This window comes from Solanum dulcamara, chromosome 7 (genome assembly GCF_947179165.1).
Source record: "Solanum dulcamara chromosome 7, daSolDulc1.2, whole genome shotgun sequence".
NCBI lineage: Eukaryota > Viridiplantae > Streptophyta > Magnoliopsida > Solanales > Solanaceae > Solanum > Solanum dulcamara.
The window spans coordinates 1040687-1062294 of NC_077243.1; the positions used below are offsets into that span (position 1 = coordinate 1040687).

Here is a 21608-nt window from a genome sequence, read left to right on the forward strand (position 1 = left end):
AAAGTCTTTTGAATTTTGTGGTTTAAATTAAAATATGTAAAATTGAAATTAAAGAGTTGTCAAAAAAGAATATGAAACATTTTTAAAGGAAAACTTACATAAATCACACTAGTATAGGAGTTAATTACTTAGATACACACTAGTTTGCAATATCACGTATCTTACCAAATTTTCGTGCATCCAGATACGTCCAAATATATGCATCTCGAGACACATTGGTCAAAATTAGGTATAGTTTGTTCTGGATACATTATATACAACTCGTATGTATCTGGGATATATAACAAATCTCGCCGCCTCTCTCTCATCTTGCTCGTCATTCTCTTATGTATTCAGTAGCCCAAACACATACGAATCTAATGTGATTCGCATGTATTTAGAATACATAATGAATCTCGCTTGCCTTCCTCCCCATCTCGCTCGCCTTTCTCCCTATTTTAGTGCATGTGGTAGCAAAAATACATGTATCTAAGTGTATCTTCCTCAATAAATGATAGAAATTATTAATTAGCGGTAAGATAAGTAATATTTTAAAAGTATAGGTAATAATAATATATATGGTAGTGAAGTGTCACGACCCAAGCCTTGGCCTAGACGTGACACGGCGAATGAGGAACCAGAAAGTGTCTCAAATAAGTCTCTTAGCATTCTTTTAGCCTTTCATAAGTAATGACAATAAATAAACAAACAGAAATCATAATAGTAAATCTTTAACTTATATATGTCCAACAATACATTTAGGTTTTAGATTTAACGTCGCTGGAACAAATCTCTAGCTCACCCTCAATCATAATAGAAAGAAATGTCATAGCAAGTGTCTAAAAGTCTGAATATATCATAAGCTAGAAAGATAAAGGAGTATTGTCCTCGAAATATGAGAACTCACCAAAAATAGTCATCAAACGAAAACTCAACTATCCATATGGAAGAGAACGAGGAGGAGCATTGATCCTTACATGGTGATGCGTCAGTAGTTCGAATGTACTAAGTATGTAGGCATGCAATACAATATAAATATTTAGGACATTTATAAAGTAAAGTACATAAATGAGTAATCAAGTAAATATCATTTAAATCATACGTATGTGGATATATACATGCATGAGTAATCATGTGAATAGCATTTGAAATGTTTACTTGTGGGAATTTGACTATAACCGACATTAAGACCATGTGAGCTATTACGTGGAATCCAACATAATCCCCTACATTGGCCGGGGAGTCTACATGCCTACGGTAGAACTCCGTCAACTTTACATTTTAACTTTAACTTTAAAGGCTTTCGTGGATCCATTAGCCTAATCCTATAAGGGCTCCTATGTTGGCACATAGTTAATGAGACAAGGGGTTGCTACTAGGATTCTCTTACCGAATCTCACCTCAATGACCTATTTGGTGCTAAATCAATCCCACAGAATATTCAAAATAGGCATAGCATATAGTTTGAGAATACAAAACATCATATTCGGTAGAATAACTCATTAAAACCTTTGATAATTCAAATATGCAAGAATTTTCCTTATTGCATAAAGAATACATCATTCATGTCATTTCATCACTCTTTTATTTCATAAGACTCCTTTTTTCATCATAGAAATTGCTTTCATAAACATTCATTTAGAGTCAAAGCTTTCAAGTCAAACTTCATTGAAAACATAGTAAAACTATGTGAGTTCAAATCACTTCAACTTTCAAACATGAATGTAAATGAAATTATGCATAAATACTTTAAAATTCATCAATTAAAAATCATGCTTTAAACATCCCACCATGAATTTCAAGAACCTTTAAAGAGCTAGATAAATAAAATACTTGCAAACCATCGATGCATATATATGAAATCATTTTGCATCAAAATAGACTAATAATTATTAGTTTAACCATGATTCATGCTATTAAGTAGAAATAAGAATTATCCATAAGAAAATCTTTTTTAAAATCAAGAGATTTAGTTGAAAGAATAATTTATCATTTAATAAAAAAAACTTTAGGCATGTGAGTAGAAGGAATACTCTCATTGAAGCCCTACATACCTGAAATCCGAAGCTTTACTCAGAATCGAAGGACTTAATGAACACTCTTGAATCCTAGCCTTTTCTCCTCGTCGGAACGTTTTTTGTACTATTCGGAGTATATGAATCACCGAAATAGTATTTCTATACTACTAAGAACTAAAACTATATTTTGAGAATGAGTAAAGAAGTGTATAGAGAGAAGAATTATTTGAGAAAGCTTGATGAACAAAATGATGAAATAAGGTGGGTATTTATAGGTGTGAAGGAGGGACCTAACAATAATTAAAATAATTATAAAGAAAAATCTGAAAATTTAATGGAGGATTGTGATGTGAAATAGAGGACTATTGATGTCATGAGTGATATCAAATGAATCTAGATCTTCTATGGTTGGTGAGATGCATCTTCTTTTTACGTAATATCCTTTTTTCGGAGCTACATTTGAACAAGATAACTTTCTAATTATGATTTGATATCTTCATATGAATTGTTGGTCTAGAAGTATCCTTTCATATCGTTCAACTGAATGGGATCATCATACAGTGAGATATGATTTTTCTTCCACAAACACTCCATTTCGTCACAGCACCAGGAATTGCAAAGATTAATTTATTTGACCTACTTAGCCTCTGAATCTTAAGCTATGGTCTTCACAAAAGTTGTAGGTAATGATGTTAGGTTTATTCAGAAATTTGAATCACTTAATTTAGACTATCCTATGAAAAGTTATACCTAAAATACAGAAACAGTATCATTTTCGACGAGAATTGAAACATCATATACAACATTTTTAGGGGGTGCTACATGAAGTACGTCTAATTATGTGGTTTTTCCTTTTTTAAAACAAGCTAGACATGAAAATAAGATAAATAAATTAAAATGGAGAAACCACTATTGTTGGAGAATGGGTTTGTGGGTCGCTTCATATAGACTAACCCAACCCAATTAGTAAGATAATAATAAAAAGTTTCTTATAAAGAAGTTATTATTATGGTGTATAGATAACGTTGAAACGTAGGTCAATTTCTCTGAATAACTCATAAACAAAAATCAAATCATGAATTAGCGCTGCCTCGCCATATCCGTAGCGATTATCTTTTTCCAATTATAAATATAAAACCTAATTAAACATATAAGAGAAAATGAAATCTCTTCGGATATAAAGAAGTTCTACATACGTTCGTACAATAAACTTGAAACGATTTTTTTAAAAATAAATATTTATTTTTGTGACTCTGTCAAACAAAAGGTAATCCTTTCTAGAAGCTTCACCTCCAATCAGAACAATGTATAATTAAATGAAGATCATAGAGCATTGAGTTAAGTGCAACAATAAATCATATTTTATTGAATTAACAACGAGATGATGTCGTTGAGAAAATAAAAGTTGTTCAACGGTGACCCCTTACTCATGGAAAATTTGTGATTTTATTAGTTTAATATTTATCGTTTATCAAAATGTTTTACACTGTACAATCAACGTAGATTACAATTAAATAAAATTTAAATATTATACCTACTACATCATGGACAAACTTGTTTCTTATGTTTTGCCCATCAAGAATAAGTGTTACTCGTGATTATATTTCAATGCAGAATTAGAATTTTTAGTTTAATAATTTTATCAATTACAATTTTTATATTTGCTAAATTTTAAACAAATTATTTATATATATTAAATAAATTTTAACACAAAGCTATTGACTTATGTCGAAAGTTTCTTCGCAACTATTCCTCATCACTGCATTGATATTCACGTTTTGTAGAAAAACATTTTTCCATGTGAGTTTGAAGCGGCATTTCGTGACTTAAGCTAATTGTGATCTGTTGCAACTTAATTGCAGGTTTGCAAGTTTAACGTTCTCATTGACTATTAATTGATCCATTATTTTTCCACGCGTTTTACTTGATTGCTAACAGTTCTAAAATAATGTGTTCAAAATTTGTAACAATATGTTTGTTTTTTCTGTTATTTGCATTTAACTTAGATTCAAAATTTATTAATTTGGAACAATATAGTTAAATTGGATTTAGAAGCTTTATTTCATATACATTGCTTCAAAGGTAACTACAAAAAAGTACACCATTTTGGGATTTTCCTACCACACCAGCAACATATAATCCCACAAATGGAGTCTAAAAGAGTGCAGTATGCACGCAGTCTGATACTATCTTATGGAGATAAAAAGATTGTTTTCGATAGAGGCTCGAACAAAACATATCAAATTCACTAAGAAAAATGAAATACAATAGCAAGGAAGTCATGTAGAAAATAAAAGAGAGAAGGATAGTAGCAACAACAAAATCCACAAGGAGTTGTGAATCACTTGAAGTGATGTTGTAATGTCAATTGACATTGATTATTGCTCTGAGTATACATTTCCCCAGTGATTTCAATACTGTTATATAATCACATTATCGACATTGTAGAAGGCTTCAAATTTGTGTTCATTGCACAGGTAGCTATTACTCTATAGAACATTGTATAAAAGCAGTTCATCTTGACACATTAACCTTGATTTTAGTGTCCAATTCATAATCAAAACAAAGCAACTAGTTCTGTGTAACTTCTTTTAGCAGTATGAATCATACGATATGTCATGAAGGACGTGGTAGGATGGCTACGGTTCCTCATTCCTCCATCGGGGAGAACACGAAGTTGCTGCTTGGAGTAAAGACTAAGTCTTTAATGAACTTAAACTTGAAGTTGGAAGATTATTTTATTCTGTTCACCCTGCTTTCCCTTTCAAGGTTCAGATGAAATTTGAGTCAATCTATGTATAAAAGGAAAGGCAAAGATGGAAGAGGACTTAAAAGCTTAGTTCAGTTAAATAAACTTTCAATTGAGAATTAATGAACTATATAATATTCTACAACTTGTCTTTCAAATGAAAGATATAGTTTAGCAGTAAAACTAAACACATTACAAATACAAATCTCTGTCAGATACCGAGCACCGTGGATCTTTATTAGACCTTAAATACTGCTATCACTGTTATTGTTATGGTTGCTGGTGGCTGCGGCATGGTTGTTGCTGTTTCCACTTCTCCTGTGCTTCAGCTGTGAAATTTCCAATTGTGTATTCATGAAGAACTGCATTCTCTGCAATTCCATTTCTTTTGCGAATTCCATCCTCTGCTTCTCCATCTCCATCATTTGTTTCAGCTTCGCGCTCTCTGTTTGTTCATATACTTCCCCGAATTTTAGAATTGCCCGTGTCAACTCCCTCACTGAATTCCCCCAATTACTGTTTCCGCTCTCCTTTCCACTAGCTTCTCCCATTCCAATTCCGCCGTGTGTTCCCCCCTGCCTTATTGAGCTTGAATTTAGCATTTCCTTCTGTAACCTTGGTCTCTTTTTTTGAAATGTTCCGGGTGGAAAACTATCGGTTGAAGCAGGTGAAAGCTCCGGTTCTGACTCCGATTCCGATGTGTCTGAATCCATGTGAGGCCTTTTCCGGGAGGGTTGCTTCTGCTTCTGCAGCTGTTGATGTTGTCGAAGCTGAGGAAGGGACCTGACTCCCATAGGAATACCCATAGGCACCTGTTGATTACCTGAATACAAATTAGACGGTCCAGCAACGCCGGCAGCGACTGTAGGATTGATCTTAGCCGTCGGACCTATCAATTGATCGAGCTTCTCAAAGAAAGGCCACTTGCTTGGTCCTTGACCCGCCGCGATCTTAGATTTCTCCAGCTTGTACTTCTTCTTCACAGTATCAATTCGATTTTTGCACTGAATATCAGTTTTAGGCGTTTTCCTATAATCCTCCCGACTGCTAACAATGTCTGCAACATCTTTCCAGTGCTTCTGCTTCAAATTACCTCTGCTCAATTCCATGTACCGCTCACCCCAAGCCTCGATCAGTACAGCCGTAGCGTCTTCACTCCAACAATCCTCCCTTCCACCTCCTCCTCCGCCAGACGCTCCAACAGGTCTCGATTGCTGTATCGGCAGAGCCAAAGTCAAGGTGTTCTGAGGAGGCGCTGATGCTACCGTCACAGTTATCCTCCCGTTAGATCGCGGCGGTTCCGGAGATCCAGAACCACCGGACTGATGTGACTGTGTTTCTTCGTCGTTCTCCATAAACTGAACCTTTTAAAATAGATTCCGGTGCGCCGATCTGAAAGTTTGTAGAGAGAAAAGGAGGAGTTTAGGTTAGGTGCGACTAGGGTTTCGGTTGACCGGCGGTATATAATAAGGGAAGGGGCTGTTTGGTTAGTATAACTGAGTTTAGTTTTGGAAAAAGTTCAATTATTTGGACATTTTATCGGCTGACGGAAAAAACAGAGGTGGGCGAGACGGCGTCGGTCTTAGGGTGCCGAGGAGTGGGACACGTGGCGGCTAGGCATAGGTGGGAAGGTAAGCCGAGTAACTTTTTACAGGAAATCCGTCACCGGCGGCGTAAACATCCATTAGGCCGGCTTAAGGATTTCTCTATTTGTTATACTCCAAGTGACAGTATAATTACTTTATTTTTTGCTCTTCATAATTACTAGAGTATTAATTATGAAGGTGTTTATTTAAAACAATACAAGATGATCTCATAATAATTTTATGTCATTTGTTGATGATATTGAAAATAGTTTCATTATCCTTTACTGTAGAGATAAAACTGTGTATATATTATTCTTTTTGAATTTAATTTGTGAAACTATACTGAGTATATTATTATTATTATTATTGTTTTATGTTATGAAACTAGATCTCAATAAAAAGCTCAAACTTTAGAGAGTACAAGTTTTAGAATAAGTAAACTTCCGTTTGATCACATATTTGAAGCTAAAACTTGAAAATTTGAGTTTTTGAAGTTGTGATTTTTCAAGTTTGAAGTTATTTTTGAACATGCATTTTCATGAAATAAATTTAAAGTTTTGTGTGTGGAAGTTTCATAAAACCCAAAAACTAATCTGAGCCAACTTTTTGGAGAGAGTTGAAATATTTGAAGATCAAATTTAATAGTCAAATAAATTTATGACTTTCTTAATTACGTGTTTGGATATACTCTCTATTTCCAGATAATGAAATGTTATTGATAGAATTGTACTCTAACCAACTTGTTCGAATATAATTTTAACTATTTTATTTTCCAAGTTTAACTTGAAATAGAAAAAAACTAGTTTGAGAAGTAAACCTAGAGAAATAATGCATATCACTAACAAAATTGATTTCAATCTAAATTTTAACAAACATTTGGAAGTATCTAAATTAGAAGATACAACCGTAACATGGCATTCTTACCATAAAAAGCCAGTGTCTTTTGCAGGTAAAATGGTTGTGGGAAAAACACAATGGAGATGCGGGGGATCGAACCCCGTGCCTCTCGCATGCAAAGCGAGCGCTCTACCATTTGAGCTACATCCCCGTTGTTACAACTTATAAGAGATTTAAGAATTGTATAGTTATTTAAAAAACAAACTCATCTCTATATGCTTACAAGTTATATCAATGGAATTGTTGGATGACTCAGTGGTTTGAATGAGCAGAAGTTGTGAAAAAGATTGTAGCGTCTGCAGGGTTCTCCTGGAGTTTTTGAAAAAGAAGTAATATCAATGTTGTATTTGAATGTGTGTTTATTTGAACTAACGACTTATTAAAAACAGTCTCAAATTTATCAGTTGTTTTCAGCTTATAAGCTGTTTTAGATAAGCTAAGCCAAACATGCTTTTAATAGATAATATGGTGACTGCTCAAGTGTTTGTCACCTAAATCCCTGTACTTATAGTACGAACCTCTTGTAATGAATATGTCAAAAGGATTTTCTATAATAATTTTCACGTCTCTATGACTGTCAAATCTAAAAGGTACCCTTGAGGAAAAAAAACACCGTTTGTGATTTGTAACATCATAAAACCTGTTTGATAGAGTGTTTCAACTATGATAAAGGGGAAAACGAAGAACTTAAACCTCATTCTTTGGTATAGAAAGAAGCAGTCGTTATCAGGAAATAATTTACAGGACTAGTAAACATGTCGTCCAGAGGGGTATGGTGGAGAAACCAAATTTGAGCAACTTCATCCTCACAGGCTGAATTAGCTACTGTAAACTAAACTGCGTAATTACAGGCCTTCAAAACCATTCAACTATTGGTGGTTCATTCTGCAATTCTCCTTCAGATGCCTCAAAAGTCTCATAAAAACTTCCATTAAGCTACACCTATATAACCTATGCCTCCCATTTCTTGATCTGCAAAATGGAGAATATAATTAGCCCCGTATATGTAAACATGGTAAGCAAGGTGCATGACAAGTAAAAGAAGACCATGACAAAATGACGTGAAGTAAGAGCTAAATAGAGTGGTGGGCTGGGATATATGCAGTAAGTCTCCAGATGGACCAGATCCCAACTGCTGTTTCAGAGTAAAGGTGAGAGCAGCTTCCAGAGGCCTCTAAAATTGGAAAGCATAGTTGTGGTGGCAAACTTACTTCAAAAAGCTCAAGTAAAACATTGTTTCTAACAGCAATGCATGCTTAATTGGCTCAAGATAGAGCCTTACCATATGCACGTGATGTTGAGCCTTACCATATAACAACATCTCAGTAGCAGTATGTGCTGTTCAGTATTATGCCAGAGATTGAACGTAGCATCCTGGACTTTCACGAAATAGCAGAAAGCAAGCTTCTGTAGTCAAGTGGTGTAGAGTTTCAGGGCTTAGATTCTAACACGCATGCAATGACATTAAACTTGCTTTACACCAACAAATGAGCAGAGAACTTTTATTGTACCCACTTATCACCAGAGTCATGTCACAACTAAAACCGCCGATTTCTGATCGGATGTACCCAAGAACTAAACTGCTAATTTGCAATGAAACCCAAAAAGATATAACATTATAATCATTCTGCCTCAGCCAAGACATGATGTAGAACTCCAGATTACATACTGCACATTAATACAATGTGCAACTGATATTAATCTAGAGAAAGATCGCTTATACAAAGTGCAAACATAGTGATGGGGCATGAAAATTCAGAGCCACTAAAGGCTGGGTTCAAAACAAGCAAATCACAGTAGAATTCATCTTAAAAGAAGTAAAACTTACCATCAAGGTCTGTACAGTTAACACAGGAGATACACCTAGAACTCCGGGGACATCAAAACCTTGTCATCTCATGCAACATTTGAGAAGCATTAGACTGGGAAACCAATTTGTCTGAACTTGGAGGTCTGACCATATGATTTGAGTCACCCACCCCTGGCCTGACGGTCTCCTTAGCACTACTATTTGTACTTGTTTCTGTTTGTGAGGTCTCCATCAAGGTACGTATCTGAGTCAAATTAACAATGATTCTAAAATTATCCATCAAGCTTCGAGGCAGGTTGTATTATATCATATAGAATTGCACTCACCACATCCAAACGCTTTTTGTGGAGATCACTTGATGACTGCACAGAGTTAGAAACACTATGTCATAAAAACAGCGTGAGTTTTCACCCAATTTAACTAACTACAACCATTGATGAATAAGCAGATTACCAGCAATTGTGGAGTGTGGGCTACAATCAGCAACTAAACAAATGAGCAAGGATGAGGTAAAGATATTGTCACTGATTACTATTAGTAGTCATAATTCTTTTCTTTTTTATAGCCGTGGTGTTTGAGCCAGCTTGTGAGCACCTTGACTAATTCATGGGATATCTGTCACCTCCCACCAACAACAAATACAAGGTAACTCTGTCCACCAAGACTAGGACAAATGGGAAGAAATCACCTAATATTTTTTTCTTTGTTGGGATCTGAATCTGAGACCTCATGGTTCTTAACCCACTTCATAGACCACTAGGTCACACCCTTGGTGCTCTTTTAGTAGTCATAACTCATGTCACTTCATTATTCTACATTAGTGCAGATACAAGAAGGGAATGTACCACCATGAAAAGGCTAAGAAAGAGAGGCAGAGATACATACATTTTCTGGATACTGTTTCCTCTCTTCACTTGAAAAGCCTGGAATAGTCAAATGCCAGTTTTTCTCTGTAGAGAATCACAACATTTAGATTAGAAAAATACCTCAGTTTCCTTTATTTCTTAATATATGATATGTAACATCTTTAGACAATAAAAACATCCCCCTAAAATATCGACTGTAAACAACGTATCCTAAATGTATGGGGGTGTTTGCACATGCATGTGCGCCCACCGCAAGCATATTAGAACACATCATAAAGTAGACCTCTATGAGCGATTGGCATTGGGCAAAGCAGTTGGTCCTTACTGATATTGATGTTTACGTATTCCAAATATTTGAGATAGTACCTTGACAAGAAATATACCTGTACCACACTTGTGGGATCACACAGGGGTTTGTTTTTGTAGTTATAACATGAAATGGGTGAGAAGTTTTAAACCACTTGATCTCTCTCTATATATATGACTAGAATGTGTATCTTTCAGATGCATGATCATATTTTTCTACCATTAGGGTCAAGTTTGATGTTTAAGTTCCTGGAACTCACTTTCAAAAGCTTACACAGGTATAGCATAAGCTGCAACTACTCCTAATGATAATTGATAAGAGAGAGTTTGGTATCATTCCAATTTTATCGGATGTCCCCGAAGAGACAGAGAGAGCTTGGTATTAAAACTGTATTCTGTCATTGAAATTTCGCTAGCTACTCATAAATAAGAAAGCAGTGGCATTTCAAGTATAGCATTTGGATGCGTCCATAAGCAGATGAAAATCTTGAAATGCATAAGAAAATAAAGGAGATGATACGATAAAAGTTGGTATCAAAGTGAAAATGCTGACAAAACTGTCATTATCCAGTTCAGCATATAACTCCATTTATGAACATGATCTATGAGCTTTCCTAATATCATCTGAAACTAAGGAACACAGAGAGGACAGCAGCTACTGGGAGAGCCTTACACCTGAGGTATTTTATGTGTCTACAAACATAAGAACCTTTGGCGCATTTTATGTCAATCAGAATGTGGTCCATATTTTGTGAAACTAAACATTCCACAGAGGAAGGATGGGTTCTTTCCTACATGAGGTGTATCTCACTACATAAGACTGTAAAGAACATTCTGATCAACAAAAAGAAAATAAAGAAATTATACTAAAACAAACATATATGGCAGAAAAACACAGCCTTTATACCTACTAATATAATCTTTTCAAGTAAGAACTATCCCAAGTCATCATAGCGCTCTTTCAAAATAATGGAAACAAACTAAAGAACAGGTCCTTTATTTGTAGTTGCAGGCACAAACCTAGATGTAACAGTACATCCTTGGACTCCAAAGTTGAAGATTTACGGTGCTTCGCCAAATTGCAAGCAAATGTAGTAACCTACAATGAATGACAAATAATCAATGTAAAATATATTCATCTATGTCATTTTTCATAAACAATCATCTGCACAAAAAATTTCAGAAGAAACTAGAACAAACTGGTACAAGTGCCCAGATTAATAAATTTTAGTTCAGAAAAAGATCAATAAAAATATTGCAACATTCACCTGACCTAGTTGCAGAAACATAGGTTACAAAGCCAAAAACTTGAGTAAGAGGGCACCCAAGGAACAACACCCAAAAGTCAGAGGAGTATGTAACTCTAGTTAAATTGAGGATGACAGCAGTTTATTGCCGACTGAAACAACATCATATTTGTGGCTATAAGGTACAGACATTGCTGGAAAGCTACTATGTTCAAGGCGATAGATTGGACACCAGGGAACATGTGACTGGATATGGTTGATAAAATTTCCATCCTTTGACCGGATGAAAATATGACTCACATATCACCATTTCATTAAGAATATAAATGACATGTAGAATACTAGGGAAATAAGGTTTTGACATCATTACTGACCAAGCTCTAAAATGAAAATGACAACCACTTTCCTCCAACAACAACATAACCAATGTAATCCCATTACTGGGGTTTGGGGAGGGTGGCGTGTTAGCAGACCTTACCAAGGGTGATTGACATGATGATCTTATATCAGAACTTTTCCACGAAGATACCCTGACACACCTTTGACTGCGTTTAGCAGTTCAATTTGAACAAAAAATGGAAAAAGTAATGAACAAGAAATTTTACAACAAAGAAGAAGAAGAAAAGGAAAGCGAAGAGAGAGGACTGAGAAGGGAAACCAGAATCAGTAGGATGGCAACCCTGTCGAGCCAAAAAAAATAGATATCTCCTTCAAGTACATAGTGTTCAAAAATTATACGGCCTAACAAGCTAGCACACCAAAGATTTCACCAGAAAGGTAGTCAAAATCAGTGATAGTGAAGTGTGATACACACAGCAAACCCAAAATAACCAGCACCCGACCTCCCCGAGAAAAGAAAGACAAAAAACAATGAATAACGCATTTTCAAGCCTAACCGAATCAATGAAGTCATCAGCAATCTCTAGAAGAAGATCTTCAACTTCAGGATCAAGCTTTCCCTGTGAATCCACCTGAAACATTACAACAGTGGTTATGCAAAGTCAGTGCAAAATCAGCCTGAGGAAAACTTTACAATAGTAACAGTGTTGACCATACTATTAGGTTAGTCAGACTCGCTCTCTTCAGTAAAATATTCCAATTCAGTTGGTTCCACTCTCTTCAGAAAATTAGCTTAGAAAATTTCTACATTTTGTCATTGGAATCAAAGTGAATCTTTTGAAGTTGGGGGGAGGGGAGGAATGTTATCACCATCATTATTCGTAATCTGTCACAAAATTTCTGAAGTTGATTTTTTTGGATAATTGTGGTGTCTGAGCAAGCTTTCGTGCACCTCGACTAATTCCACGGGTTACCTACCACCTCCCACCAACAACATGTACCAACAGCAGGTACCGGGTAACTTTGTCCACCAATGCTAGGACAGATGGGAAGAAATCCATATTTCTTTTGGAGTACCCAACACTGATAACATGGTTTATAGATTAAGAAAGTGAAGCGGAGGAAAGACCTGTGAAACCAAATCCTGTATCTTTCTCTTTCCAAGAAGCTGATTGCTTGCTTCATTCCCTTGACTAGAACTTCCCCCTGGAGTAGTTGTTCCGGATCCAGTAGCATCTGGTTGTGAACCAGTTAAACTCAGAGATTTTTGGCCAGCAGGGGCAGCCATCCTTGGGGAAGACTGCTGCTGATGTGAAAGCTGCTGTTGCTGCTGCTGTTGCTGTTGATGCATCTGAGGGTGCCCAATCTGTTGCTGCTGTTGTACAATTTGGGATAGTTGTTGTGGGTTCAAACTCATCGTGTTTTGGTGCAACTGTTGAGATGAAGCTAATTGCTGCTGTAAAATCATTTGCTGCCTCTGCTGTTGAAGACGAAAGGAAGGGGAATTAGGAGTAGAAATTGCAGGCATTTGCTTCATCCACTGCTGCTGTGATGAATTATTCTGCATTATTGCAGATTGTCCATTCTGAGTTAACCCAGGTAACTGAGAGTTAACAAATGACGTCCTTGGAAGACTCTGAGCCGATATTTTCTACAGCAAATTGTAACGTCAAAGTGAGCAATAAAAACAAACTATTGCAATGTAATAAGGAAGAAAAGAGTTAATCGGACTACACATTAAATTGCACAAGAGAATTACATGTGATCTACTGAAAGGAGAAAGGGAAATTAAAGAAGTGAAGATAATAATGAAATTATGACAGCCTTAAATGACCGTCAGCTTCAAATATCTAGCAATATGTTGACACCCACAACTCTGAAGCACTTTATAACCAGATTTCATCTTGGCTGATTCAATTAACTTGTACTTGCACAAGGATATATTTTATTTTATTTTTATGACAAGGGAACCACCCGCTGCTACCCCTTCAGGCGTGCACAGGGTAAACCCCGCTTCAGTGTCCGCAAACCACACATGAGAGATAAACCGCACTAGGCAAGCCCCATGCAACAAGTTCGACCGAGAAAGCATGAGGGTTTCTTTGTATCAAGTGTGAAAACTAACAAGACGAGTAAAAGGAATTCATGTACACATACTGCAATGTCAATAACAATATCTATTGCTAAGATCATTTTATCCTGAAAAAAATATCATTTATATTTCTCCGCAAAGTTTGATTTTTTTTAATCTTGAATAAGGTAAAGATTTTATTGTGATGTGAAGGAGCAAAACCCCAATATACAAGAGATATATAAAAACCCAATTTTTTTTTCATAAGGTAAATTTTTTTATTAATGTGTAGAAGCAAATCCCCAATTTGATTTTTTGCATCACTTATCCGTGAACTGTTAATTGCTGAAACAGACACCAAGCATTCTTCCGTGCCTTAGAGCATAATTATCACCAGCAAGTTCAGTTCCTACAGGTTAAATCTTCTCCCTTGATGAAAATTGCTAATTGTTATCTAGAGAATGAAGTGATTGAAGCAACTAACTCAAAGATTGTTTTACACAAAACTTAATCCAACTAGCTTAGGTTGAAATCATAGGATTATTTAACAAAATGACATTTGATAGAAGTCTACTACAGGAAAGAAAAGCTCGTTCAACTTGAATGATATAACAAACAAAAAAGTTGCTAACTAAGAAAGTCAAAATTAATAGAAGATTGGACTTTGAACTTATAAAAAATAAATGCATCAAATGGTCCCAGTATTTTACGGAAAGTGGCAAATTAGGCAGTCAACAATAACAACATACCTAGTGTAATTTCACAAGTGGGAGATACATCATTCCACGTATGACACGGAAATGATTGCTTCTACAGCAGCATCCCCTAACATACCAATTTCAAGTTCATTTTCATTTTCAATGTTTTTTTAAACTTCTTCATTTCAATGTTGTTTTCAAGCGTCTTCATTTTAAGTATGAAAATGCAATGTGTTAGAACACTTCCATCCTTTTCATTCAGCAGTTACCACTCCATGTAGCTTCTTGCCCCTCCCCAAAACTTCCACTGGACTATAAGTGTGTCTCCATCTCTCACTCCTAGACTATTGCACTTCCATGACATAATGTCAACTTGAAGTAACTTGTTAATTTTTTCAAATAGTAAATCTCCTACTTTAGGTCAGCAATTCTAAGTTTGATGGAGGTCAATTGGTTAGAACAAAGTGGAATTGAAGGGAAAACAATAAATAAGCTAATGTATTTTAGCTTATAAATGGACGAACGCTCTTATGCTTTCTTTAGCATTCCTTACAAAAAAGGTTCAACCTCTTAGGAAAGAAAATTCATTATATCAGAACGATGGTTCAATTCATCTGCCTCACTAACCAAGTTTGAGAAATTGTAAGTCGTAAAAGGGTCAGGAGACGATAAACCTAACGTTCTATAAAATTTTCATAAAAATGAACACAAAAATGGGGGAAAACATGCCATAAATAAGGTCTACCAGCACTGACATATTTTTAGGAAAAAAGAAAACCAGAGTTTGACTCCGAGAAGAAAGAAAACCAGTTATGAATCCGTCCTCAAGGGACAAACTGCAAGTTGTGTTAATGATACTTCCTATACTGTTAAAAGTTCATAATTGGCACCTTAGGACTTAGCCTATTACAGAATATAAACCGAGAAATGGCAGCATAATCAATGGGAAACTGATCGTTCAGATAAGAACGCCATGCGGGAAATGTAGTACTGAGGAACTGTAAGAGTAGCTAACCTACGCGTCTTTGGATCAAATTCAAACTTTTCACAAGGAAATTTTTTCTTTACAAAGCTTTTCTCATATATAACCATAAGATTTTACATGGAATGAATTTTGTGCCACCTCGAGGTGGAAGACTGTAAAGGGGTAATTACACTGAAAAATCTCTGAGATATAGTACCATGTGCTAAAAGGCTCTTTAAAGTCTCCATGTGTTAAAACTTGTGATCGTCCTAATGAGGCATTTTTTTGGGGATAAAACTAAGTTAAACTTGAACCTAGTGCTGAATCAGCATCTATTTACTATATGCCGAATTACTTGAATGACGTTACACATTTATGCATGTGCATCATTGTTGTGTTTGCATAATCTAAGTATCCGGTGATCAATTTCATAAACAAAGTCATATCCTAGTTTCGAAGTTTAATTCATTAGAGAAGTAAAATAAAAGTTTCAAGATACCCAGAGCAATCTTTCACATAAATATCTCGAATAAACCTCTCATAATGGGGCAGCCCGGTGCACTAAGCTCCCGCTATGCACAAGGTCCAGGGAAGGATCCGATCACAAGGGTCTATTGTACGCAACCTTACCTTGCATTTCTGCCAAAGGCTGTTTTCAAGGCTTAAACCCGTGACTTCCTGGTCACATGGCAGCAACTTAACCAGTTACTCCAAGGTCCCCTTCACGTGAAAGGAAATTTCACGAGAATGAAAACATAAAAGATTCTCTTTTGCTTGCTGTTATGACTAACAACCGAATTCATGACTTGATTGATTTAAAGGATAAATGACATGGACAGCTTTTTTTTGGTTTATACAACTTGAGCTCAGATGTGAGAAAATTGCAACCATGTTTCCTGAAAGAGTCACATCCATTTTACCACAATGTCAAGTGGAAAATTCAGCGGAATAAAATGAGACAGTTAATGTGTAGCATGAAGCATATATTACGCATATTTCAAGACTGGCACCTGAGTAGTGGTGAGAGGATTTTGCTGGGACAACTGCTGCCTCAATTGATTTTGATTCACCCTTTGTGTATATGCCAGGGCCCCGTTTGCCCTAAGCTGAGAGCTCATGTTGAGAGATCCCATCATTCCCATTGCCTGTAAGGACTGACCATGGGAATTCCCTGTATGGAACTGATTTCCCTGTATTAGACCTGTCTTCTGCCGTGGCTGCACCCAGAAAAAAACTCCTTTCAGCAACACTAAAAGCACGGTAATTTACACTTAACCTCATCAAGAAAGATAACAATGACAAATAGCAGCTGCATTTTTAATTAAAAAAACCGCCAAATTCTCAAGCAGTACATTGTCAAACAAAGTTATGCATTTAATGGCTCGGGAATAGAGTTGGTTATCCGAATCCTATAAGTGTTGAAGTGATAACAACAACTACAACGTGTTAAGTCCCAAACAAGATGGGAGCGTCCTTGTGAATCTTCACCACGTTTCTCCATTTAAGCTTAGCTCATGTCATCATCATACCAAATAAAAGTAGAAAGGAATTTAAATATGTACAAATAATAGTAGTAATAACAATAACAATAATAACAACAATTATTAAAAATAAAATAAAAAAGCAGTTCTTAGTATTTTTAGAGGCATATAAATTTATGAAAAGGTGTATTAAAAGTGCTAAATGATACCGAATTCAAAAATTGAGATTGCAAATTGAACTGGGCAACAGCCGCAGCTGCAGCAGCTTGTCCAGATAACATGGGTAGATGGCCCGTCTGTCCCATTAAAGCTGCCCTAGCTAAATTTCCGCTACCCATCTGACCACCTATTTGCTGCTGTTGCTGATTCTGTTGTTGCTGATTCTGTTGTTGTTGCAATTGTTGGTGCAATTGTTGTTGTTGCTGCTGTAATTGTTGTTGCTGGAGTGAAGTACCTCCAGCCCCAAAATTCATTTGACCATAAAGCCCTCCCGATTGCTGCCTCATTAAACCAAATTGCTGTTGCTGCTGTTGCATTTGCAATTGACTCATCCTCGCCATTGAGGGTGATCTCTGCAAGTTCTGCTGCATCTGAAAATTAGAGGCGGACATCAAGTTGCTGTTACTGCCGTTAAGATTAGTCGAATTATTCTGCTGCTGAAGCTGCATTTGCTGCTGCTGCTGTTGTTGTTGAGATTGTGTCAATTGCTGTTGCTGCTGCTGCTGCATTTGTTGAGGCTGCATCTGAATTTGATGCTGCTGCTGTTGCTGAGATTGGGTTAACGGGATTTGAGGGAGGTCAATTGAAGGCGATTGTGAGATTGTATTGTTGTTAGAAGGAGAAGTCATGGTAATTCCGGGATTAGAAGACGCCGACGACGACGATGCAGCTCCGGCGGCGTTTGCTTGGTTTGCAGTGTCCATCATAGGGTTCGATGGTTGAATTGATTTAGGGGAAGAAGACGGAATTTCAGCCATTTGTTTATTGGTTTGTCGATTGAACGGAATTTAGATCAACACAGTCATCGGCAACTTTGAATTTTCAGTTTGGGGATTTGGGTGACTGCGGGAGACTCCGTCGTCGAAGAAGAAAGCGAAATAGAACAGGTTAAATTACACTTCTGCGGGTCCCATTATAGACCACGTGTAGCAATTGTTTCAAATTACAAAAATGAATGTGACAATTTCATTCCGAGACCAATTTTTACCCGATATTTAATATTTTAGCCACATTTAAACTATTGTGCACAAGTGACTAGTATAACATCTTAGAGCCCAATTGAATGGGCTTATAAGTTGGTCAAATTAATTTATAAGTCTTTTTTAGTTTATTGTAGTATTTGGCAAATATTAAATTTAAGCCATAAAGTTTTTAAAGTTACTCAAAAATGAAAAGTTAAGATTTCTAATTTTTTTTAAGGATTTAAAGCCATTTTTTTATCATGGAAATTACTTTTATATCCCTTATATTTTAATTAAAGACCATGCACAGTTATCTCTTTTCCACCCGTCTCCACAGTTTTTCCTTCATCTTCTGGACCACCAAAACATATAGATACAGGTTGAAGTCCCGCAAAGATTGATGCTTCAAGAACTGTCCTCCCCGTTTTGCCAGTACAACCATTTACCTTTACATCAAAATAACCCCCCCAGCCCACACACACACACAAAAAAAAAAAAAAAAAAAAAAAAAATCTTAACTTTACCTTAACCGATCTAAATTAAACAGTATTCACATATAACATTGCTAAAATCACAAATTCATTGTCAATTCAAAATCATTAAAACGACATAAAAGCCTACCATTATAGGGAGTGACTCGATTTTTTATTTAACTGAAACCTGGACATTTTGTCCTGAAGTAGAACACATCTTCACCGAATATTTCCGACCTCGAATAAAACTATTACAGTCATTTTTGCTTTTTGAACTGTAATGAATTCCTCCTCCATTAATGTAACCCGGAAACAAAAGATACTAAAGCAATCACATTACTCCAACAAACATCATTAGAAAGCGTAAATGGGACATGTATTTATAAAAAAAATAAGTTAATAAATAAATATTTTATAGTGAAAGTGATTTTACATTATAAATTACTTTTGATTAAAATCAACTTTAGAGTTTAAAGATCTTCTAAATCAACTTATTATGGTGTTAGCAACTTTAAGGGTATTCCAGTCATTTTGACAAAAAATAAGTGTTTAACAACACTTATTTGCCAAACACATCAACAACTTATTTTCAGCATAAACACTTTTATTCAAACACTCAACTGTTTATTTATAAAAATAACTTTCAGCACATAAAAGTTTTAAAAACATTTCATATATAAAAGTTATTTTTTTAAGTCCATCCAAATGGGCCCTTAATCCCAATCTCACTAATAGCCATTATATTATGCTAATTTCAGATTGTTATTTTGCTATTTTAGTGTAAATGGTTGAATAAAATAATTTCATAATTGTTTAATATTTTTAAATTAATTAAAAGATAAAGTTAATTTTAAGTTTTATCTCGAGATAATTATTTTTATCCTATCTACCAAAAAACCCCTAATGCAAAGAGTTAATATTTCTAACATATTAAAAATGGTTCACAAATATTTCGTGTACATAAATAATAGTTATGTATTTGGTGTTGTGTATGGGATGATAATTTCACTTGAGCTTTACTTCGTGTATTGACTCATTCAGTCGCCGTGTTTGAACTCCAAGCAACATCATTCCATTGTGATATACAAGTAAAAAGATATTCAAGCGGTGAGAATATGTATTTTCTCAGCATTAAGTTAATTAAAATAATAATTAATAAAAAACTATCAACGAGCACATAAAAAAAGGTTTTAAAGATAGTTTTCGGTTCCTTTCATTTTACTTAATATTATGTGATTTGAACTAATTTTGTATAACAACTTTTATTTCTCGAGATTATATTATTAATTTGATCGTAAACTTATCTTGACCCGAAGAAAATTAATATGAACTAAACGCACACAATGAAACTAACTCAAAAAAATTCAACTAAATATTAAAGCATATCGAATCATTTTAGAAAAGAAAGTGACAAAATTAAAATATCATAAGAGGCAACAAATTAAGACATATCAGAAGTCATTCGCGTTGTTTAAATTTATGATAAGTAGTTAATAATTTTAATCATCATCACTACACGTAGGGCTATAGAGCATCTAAACTATAAATCAAATGCAAATCAATTGCCTCGCGATTTTTATTAAAATCCTAAACTATTGTTTTATGAAAATGGGATAATGTACTATAATATAATTGGAGATAAATCCTTGTATATTACATGAGCTGAAAGAAAAATAAAATTTAATGGAAATGCAATTCTATTGTACATGAGATTCAATCCCCCGGGTTTAAGCAAAATAATTAAGGTCGGTGACCTTCAAATTATATGTTTTTTTTTAAAAACTTTATGAACCAATAATGAATAGTCTTATCAAAATTCTTTTATAGCAAATTACATTCAAACATGATTTAAACGACATTTCAATCGAATTGACACATATTACATAGTATCAAATAATTCGATATTTTTAAAAAATCATTAAGTTGATAAACAAATCAATAATAACAAGACATCGACAAAAAGAATCAAAACATTAATGAAAAAAGGGATAAAAATCGAATTTCTACGAACTTACTTATGTAGTAGAGTGAAAAAACATCAATCCACTTTAGATATAATTTATAATAACAACAATTATTTAGCTTACAAAAAACAACTCGACAAAAGCGCCTGAATCAAAACTAGATCATATCGAACTCAACAAACAACTTTGAGAATGAGCATGTGATGGTATAACAATGAAAATCTCTATGGTCATGTGAGGTTTGGTGTGGAATTGTGATTTGAACAAAATGCGATTGTGATTTTTTCTTTTAAAAAAAGTTCTCCTTAAGATGTATGTATTGTGTATGTTTAGTTCTTCCCCTACCGCTCCTCTCTTTGTTCTAGATCTATTCTATCTATTTTTCTCTCTCTATATATATATGAAAGAAAAATTAGAGATGCTAGAAAAAAAGAGTTTATGAAAAAAAAAAAAATTTAATGACCTCTTGTTTTACTAAAAATAGGGTCAAAAAATATGGGAATGCTAGAGTCAAAAGATTTGACTAGAATATTGATTGGGATATAAACGTCACGAAGAAGAGTAAAAATAAGTAGTTTTTATTTAAAGAAATATTTAAGAGATATTTAGGAATATGAAAAGATTTGACCAAATTTGAAATTTAAAATTTGTACTCAATATTTATGTTTGAATTTAAATAGAATTCGATCAAAAATATATAAAAATGAATAGCCGCTAAATTGTTATATAAAAATATGTTATAAAGTTATTGAATGCACAATTACATGTTATTGTTAAAAAAACACTTCACTAATATTTACAATAGTAATAATGTAGATAATATCTGTTAGCATAAAATTGCATAAAAATAAGTAAATATAGTGTTTTTGGACTGGCGAACAAAATATACATTGGAAGAGTAGATTGAATAAAAGGAGAGACAAAATTGTCTGTTAACAATTGTCTCTTACTTTGTATATATTGTTGCAAAACAAAATAT

At 34.7% G+C, this 21608-nt stretch overlaps 2 protein-coding genes and 1 non-coding gene across 4 annotated transcripts; all 3 read right to left on the reverse strand.

The window, feature by feature from the left end:
* Positions 1–4842: 4842 nt before the first annotated feature.
* Positions 4843–6470, reverse strand: LOC129896261 (trihelix transcription factor ASIL2). The gene has a single exon (XM_055972117.1). It carries the CDS (start codon positions 6099–6101, stop codon positions 4992–4994), a length of 1110 nt encoding a protein of 369 aa, XP_055828092.1. The 5' UTR covers positions 6102–6470; the 3' UTR covers positions 4843–4991.
* An 837-nt stretch (positions 6471–7307) lies between these two features.
* Positions 7308–7380, reverse strand: TRNAA-UGC (transfer RNA alanine (anticodon UGC)). The gene has a single exon. It is a non-coding gene; the product is annotated as a tRNA-Ala (tRNA).
* A 533-nt stretch (positions 7381–7913) lies between these two features.
* On the reverse strand, positions 7914–18113 carry LOC129894291 (transcription initiation factor TFIID subunit 12b-like). Of its 2 annotated transcripts, XM_055969908.1 has the most exons (10): positions 17221–18113; positions 16541–16747; positions 12927–13448; positions 12355–12429; positions 11232–11310; positions 9925–9989; positions 9366–9401; positions 9058–9283; positions 8538–8603; positions 7914–8201 (listed from the first exon to the last, which is right to left on the reverse strand). In XM_055969908.1, the coding sequence occupies exons 1-8, from the start codon at positions 17986–17988 to the stop codon at positions 9110–9112; spliced, it is 1926 nt and encodes a 641-aa protein (XP_055825883.1). In that variant the 5' UTR covers positions 17989–18113; the 3' UTR covers positions 7914–8201; positions 8538–8603; positions 9058–9109. The 2 variants fall into 2 exon arrangements, with proteins under 2 accessions (XP_055825883.1, XP_055825882.1); XM_055969907.1 differs by lacking the exon at positions 8538–8603.
* Positions 18114–21608: the final 3495 nt, after the last annotated feature.

Excerpts from the sequence above, each read along its gene's own strand:
- LOC129896261 (XM_055972117.1), bottom strand. The coding sequence starts at position 6,101 with ATGGAGAACGACGAAGAAACACAGTCACATCAGTCCGGTGGTTCTGGA.
- LOC129894291 (XM_055969907.1), bottom strand. The coding sequence starts at position 17,988 with ATGGCTGAAATTCCGTCTTCTTCCCCTAAATCAATTCAACCATCGAAC. Across the intron at positions 16,748-17,220 it reads AATCTCAATTTTTGAATTCG|CCACGGCAGAAGACAGGTCT; the intron begins GTATCATTTAGC and ends TTCTGGGTGCAG. Across the intron at positions 13,449-16,540 it reads ATCCTCTCACCACTACTCAG|AAAATATCGGCTCAGAGTCT; the intron begins GTGCCAGTCTTG and ends AATTTGCTGTAG.